Source organism: Pseudonaja textilis, chromosome Z (assembly GCF_049901715.1).
Source record: "Pseudonaja textilis isolate UNSWEBS1 chromosome Z, rPseTex1.2, whole genome shotgun sequence".
Taxonomy (NCBI): Eukaryota; Metazoa; Chordata; class Lepidosauria; order Squamata; family Elapidae; genus Pseudonaja; species Pseudonaja textilis.
This window is the reverse complement of record NC_142008.1, coordinates 22609961-22615960: the sequence shown is the minus strand read 5'-3', so window position 1 is coordinate 22615960 and position 6000 is coordinate 22609961. Positions and strand designations below refer to the sequence as shown.

Sequence of the window (6000 nt, the reverse complement as noted above, 5' to 3'; positions counted from 1 at the left end):
CCCCATCCGGAGATACCCCCATGCTCTGCTTCATGTCCTTGGGGTCCCCACAGCCATTTCCACCCCTCACAATGCCTTGCTTATCTTTTGGAAATCTGCAGAACTCAGTATTGTGGGCTGTAGTTACTGGCCACATGGGACAGCCATTTGTAAACTGATCTTGGCAAAGCAGCATTTCCCTCCCTTCCGCCTTTCTGCATGGCCTCTTTAATTCAAAACAGGATGATCAGCCCCAGTTTGTTCTTTGAAGTGTTGAAAGGCTAGAAAATGCCTTTCTTCTGGGAGCTCGATTTTCCTGATGGGAGAACTCTGGTTTAAAGACAGAGACAACTGCTTGGATTCCTTTTATTTTTCAGGAAGGCAAGAGATAGCAAGAAGTCTGCATTCCTGGGGCTAGCCATCTTTGTATAATAAACCCCTGATTTTTATACCTTTTCTCCTTTTGTGTGTGAGTGCTTGTGTTTGTATTTCTTAATGTTTTAAATCCTGTCAGGGGGTTGTCTTCATTTCCGCCAGAGGGTAAATTCCGCGGGGTGGTTTGATTTGATTATCAGTTTCATCCTAATGTTTTCTTATATTTGTTTGGTGGCAATCTCCTGTCTGCTATGGAATTTATTTCGCGTGTCTTTTGTCTATTTGTTTTGCTGATTTGGCATGACCTGTTGTTTGTAAGGGATTTCTTTTTCTTGTTTCCCTAGCTTTCTTAATTACTTGGCTTTTGTCTAGGGGCTTCTTTCAATACCTTTTATTAAATCTCTTTTCCTATGCAAGTTTGTTTGGCTTTTGTCTAGGGGGCTTCTTTCAATACCTTTTATTAAATCTTTTTTCCTATGCAAGTTTGTTTTATGGCTGGCCTGATGTTCCCTTTGGGCTTTTCCTGCTTGGGTGTCACCACTGTCCTCATGAAGTTCCCTTTCCACAGAAGTTTCTATGTTTCCTTGTGAAAAAAGTTTTAAATGGAAGGTGGGGGGGAAACTTGAGTGTGGTGCAATGAGATGGAGAACATACAATGAAGGATTAAGGATTAAAAGGGAGAGGGAGAAGGAGCTGCTTTGCCTTGAAATCTGACTTGGAAGGCAAAGCTGCTCTTCCCGTTCCCTCTGCATTGCCCTTATCTTGCCTTTGTAAGTGAGATTACTGTTGCTAGACTATGTTGTACTAGCAAAGCTAAAGCTAGTCTATCTTAAGAATCTTTAATATAGGATTCTTTGTCTATTGTCTCATCATTTAGCATGGATTACTCACTCATCCTCCATTTTGTGAAAGTTATTACTGACTGTATGTTACTGAAGATGTGTGATATAAACTTTCTTATTACTAAAGTTTGATTTAAACTTGTCTGCAACTGTATGTAGGTTCGATGCATCCTATGCTGCAAAGTTGATAGCAAGCATAGGTTGCAGATGATTGCAGATGAGTTGACACACATATCTCCCAAATCTTAAGCATACATTTTGTGCAGATGCACATCCTACATGCTGATTGATTGATCTAACTTCCACTTGGGATGTAGGTGGAAGCCAAGGCACATTCAAACAGGAAACTCTGGTTTTTCTTCAGATTATACAAATCTTTCTATTTATTTATTTTTTACTTCAAACAACAAAATGGAGCAGTTAGAGGATAGCCTTACTTACAAAATGGGGAGATACAAACATTTGTATGATGTAATGGATAAATACTACCCCAAAAAGGGAGTAACAGCCAATTCATGGGGGGAAATTAGAAGAACTTTGAAGGAAGACCCAAATAGATGCAAAGGAAAGTGGAAGCAACTGTGAGACAAGTTTGTCAAGCTAAAAAAAAGAAAAGAAAACAAAGATAAGGGACCTGGGCTTTTCATAAAGAAATTGCCTTTGCTGATTTCCATGTGTGTATCTGTATGTATATAAATGGATGTGTGTGTGTGTGTTCCAGCATAATTCTGGAACGTCTCAAGTAATTTTAACCAAACGTGGTACACAGATGACTTACTCTCTGGAAAAAAATATTGTGGGGGTAAGACACCCTAACACCCCTTATGTATTTGTGTGTGTGTGTGCCTGTGCACACGCATGTGCACACACCTTAAAATGGCTTCTACTGTACAGCACAGTGGAGTTGCCATGGTAATGGCTTCACAGTACTCCACAAAAGGGCTCCCTCTGGTAAGGGGGATTGGTTCTTATAAAAAAAGGGGGCTCTCAGCTTCAAGCAAAGAGGGCAAGATGTTGGGGGAGGTGCCTGTTAATGCAGATAATCATCTCAAAGACTGTTCCCTGCAGAATTTTTCCACGGCTGTTGGCCAGAGCAATTAGGTCTCTAATTCTTACCACAGTGCTTGAGGTAACAGGCCCAGGCTCAAGATGCCTCCAAGGAAACATCAGGCGATTGGCTAAGTGCAATGAAAGGTGAAAAAAATGAAGTACCAGCATAGACAAGAAACTCCCAAGAAGCGGAATAGAAGACTTGCGACACTGCATGAGAAAGCTACTACATATACAACTTCAGAGACAGTACAACAGCATGAGGCCTGACTAAAGGATAAGAGAGATAGAGCTGCTACATCTAGACATTTGGTACAACACCGTGGGGCCTGACTACACTATAGGAGAGATATACCTGTTACATCTACAGCTTCCTTTATAATTTGTATACTCTACTTATACTTTTAAAACCCTGTAAATAAAGTTACTTTGATTTGACACTATAGATATAATTCATTCCTTTTCCTGTCTAATACAGGATTGGAATAAATAAATACCTGCGCATCGTTGGGTTATCAGCTAGTGTGTGTGAGTGTGTGTGTGTATGTATGTATACACTCACACACACACACACACACACACACACACAACAGGATGTGATTTTTAAAAACTGTATATTCCTAGAAATGACTCAACACTCACTGGTTATTGAAGCTTTATTTTTAATGACATTCAACAGATATTAGCAACTGTCTCTTTTCACTGGAAACAACACTTGCTTTTAAAGCTTGTCTATAATACCTCTTTCCCTCCTCCAAAATACAAGTTTCAAGCTCTAGATATACATTTAAAACCTGAAGTACATCAATTTGCATTGTATGGTCACAAAGGAAACTTCTTAATCCATTACCTCATGGGGAAGATGATGGTGATAAAAGTCATCATACAAGTATAACTGTCAAGATACAAAGTACTCAGTTTAGCCAGCAAAACAGATGTTTAATGCTGGTGATTCTTCTTAGAAATTTGGCCTATCTTGCTTAATATAAGAATGTGAATAGCATTTTCTGCAGGGGTGGGATCCCACTGGTGTAACTACCGGTTTGGTGATTTTGCGATTTGTGTGCGCATGTGCGCGCATGTGGAACGTCGTCAGTTATGCTGTCTGAACAGCTGAGGAGCGCTGCGTGCAGGTGTGCAGCATTTGAAAAAGCACTATTTTCCTGCTTTTTCAACTGCAGCTGTGCCGCGCAAAGCAGCTGAGATTGAAAAAGCAGGAAATAAAGGTCAGGTAAGAGCCTGGGTGGGCAGGTGGGGCAAAACAGCAGCAGACATAGAACTGGTTCTATGTCTGCTGCTCTTCAGAACTACCGGTTCTACAGAGCCAGTCAGAAATGGTAGAATCCCACCTCTGATCTTCTGTACTTGCTAGTCCCCACAAATACTGGTTGGGAACTCACAGTCTGGAGATAACATGATGAAACAGACTGACTCCAGGTTGGGGAGAAGTGAGTAAAAACTGTGTATCCTTCCCTTATTTATTGAACTAATCTGTGGAGCATACCACATATTACAGGAAGCTGGGAAAACAGTAAAGGAGTGACAACTTCTCACTTTTAGGAACCAGCAGCCAACAATAAAGAAACCAGTAGCCAGGAAATACTCCTTTAGACTAGCATTGGTAGAATAGCCATGAAGTCCTGAGAAAAGATGTGTATATCTAAACAATCAGAAACGTGCAGACCATATTTTCTCTGTAACACTATGGATGTGAAAGTTGGACATTGAAGAAGCAAAATAAAAGGAGTGTTGATGTTTTTGAACTTTGGTGTTGGAGAAGATTCCTGAGAATATCATGAATAGAAAAGAATTGGATCATGAAATAAATCAATAGATTTCTTTCTCAAGGCACAAATAAATGATCAGGTTTGAATATCATACTTTTCATATATTATATGAAGACCTAGTTCTATTTAAAAAAGTCTATAATGCTGGGAAAGGTAGAAGGAAAGGAAAGAAGGAAAGAAGAGAACTGTGGTGGAATGAAATCTGGATTAGGAGCTGCATTCCAAAAGGCAAAGAGTCAGCAAAGCATGGGAAATCTGATCAGGAGGAAGAGTTAAAACAGTTCCGCCCTAGCAATTCCCATAATATATTTATGGTGATGTAAATATTTGCTTTTCTTTGGCAAGATTTCTGCCTATAGATGAGGAACAATAAAGGAAACTATTCAGAAGTAATTCCATGTATCCTTCTTGGTCCTTAGGGACCTGACAAGGGCAACCAGCAGCAAGACAGATGTTTTTAGTTACTGTGGCAATCAATGCACCTATGGAAGACCTGAAGGACAAAATTGGGGGTAGATCATTCTGCTGAAAATCCATCTGTGCAATTGTAAAGAGTCAACCCAATTTAATGCCACATAATCCAGCAATCAAATTAATTCAAGTAATGTTCACTTTCTTATTTATACATGAGCTGTTCCTGCATGTACATTGACTAGTGAATAATAAATTCCTTTTTGAGCCAGTAGCTGCTGATGTGTTCCTTGTTCCATGACTTTCCCATTCTGGATTACAGCTATAGTGTCAGCATTCTGCACTGTTGATAAACGATGAGCTATTATAATGCAGGTACGACCTTGTCTGGCTTTATCCAGAGCCTCCTGAACAACCTATTGAAAAGAAAAAATATATTCTAATAAATAAAAAGTCCTCTTCTATTCTCTGAGAATATGTAATTTTGACTATAATTTTTCATTGTTAAAATGAACTATTGAATTAATTATATAATGAGCAACCATAAAAAGACAATCATCTTTAGCTGTTACCTATTTTTCACCCTACCCCCCATAAATAAGCCCTAGTGAAGGGGTGGGTGTGGCCAGCACAGGAGGCAGTTCTTCCCTTCCCTGGTCACCTCCTGGCTGCTCAACCCCTTAATCGGGCCCATGGATCAGCTGAGCCAATGAGGGCCAGGAGCTGCCTCTTGTTCCTTCTCTCCAGGCGCAACCTGTTCCTTTCAAGTGATCAAATGTTGTTCGAGAAAATAATGCACATCCCAGGATTGCAATGCTGAAAGCTCAGGAAGGAGCCTATTTGAGATGTCCATCTGTGCTGAGCTTGAGAGAAGGATGAGAGGCAGAAAACTCCCCCTCCCCATTTTCCTGCCGTTTGCCAAAAAGGCTCCATTCCGAAACTTCAGTGTATCAGGAATCCAACACTGAAGGCTAATAAGATGTTATCTTATCTCATCTCAACTCATCAAGTTCTTTAAATAGCATCAACAACAATTAGAAGAAGGAACATTTCCAGCTCAATTGAAAAAACCAGGAATTAAAATTGAGACTTTTGTTCATGTGCTTGGTATTTAGGTATGGTCTGCCTCAAATGATATGCTGTATTCTGAAATCTTTCCAATTGGAAGCCTATGTTTTCTGCAGTGACAAAATAGTTACCTTTTCACTTTCTGTGTCAAGAGCAGAGGTTGCTTCATCCAACAGCAGAATTTTTGGCTGGCGGAGGAGAGCACGGGCAATAGCGATGCGCTGCTTTTGGCCCCCAGACAGTTGAGTTCCTTTGTCACCAACAGCAGTATTGTATTTCTATACACAATCAACAGTATTTCAATAAATAATGGTGTGTCCATTAATTCAATTAGTTCATTCCAGTGAACAAGCTAGGATTCTTTGCGTGTAAAATGCCTGCTTTCTCTCTCTGAAGTACAATTCTTTCTTTTAGAGGAGCATCTCGGTTAAAATATAGTCTCTTAGTAGTCTGCCAATGCTCCAAATTTAGCAAGAGTAGAATTTATC

General features: G+C 40.0%; 1 protein-coding gene across 3 annotated transcripts in view; it reads right to left on the bottom strand.

The window, feature by feature from the left end:
• Positions 1 to 2888: 2888 nt before the first annotated feature.
• ABCB1 (ATP binding cassette subfamily B member 1) overlaps positions 2889 to 6000 on the bottom strand; it is a 59640-nt gene continuing 56528 nt past the window's right edge. For all 3 annotated transcript variants that reach the window (XM_087917632.1, XM_087917633.1, XM_087917634.1), the window contains 2 exons: positions 5644 to 5790; positions 2889 to 4860 (listed from right to left, as the gene is read on the bottom strand). In XM_087917632.1, coding sequence (XP_087773758.1) covers positions 4654 to 4860; positions 5644 to 5790 — 354 coding nt within the window. In that variant the 3' untranslated portion in view covers positions 2889 to 4653. The remainder of the gene's footprint in view (positions 4861 to 5643; positions 5791 to 6000) is intronic.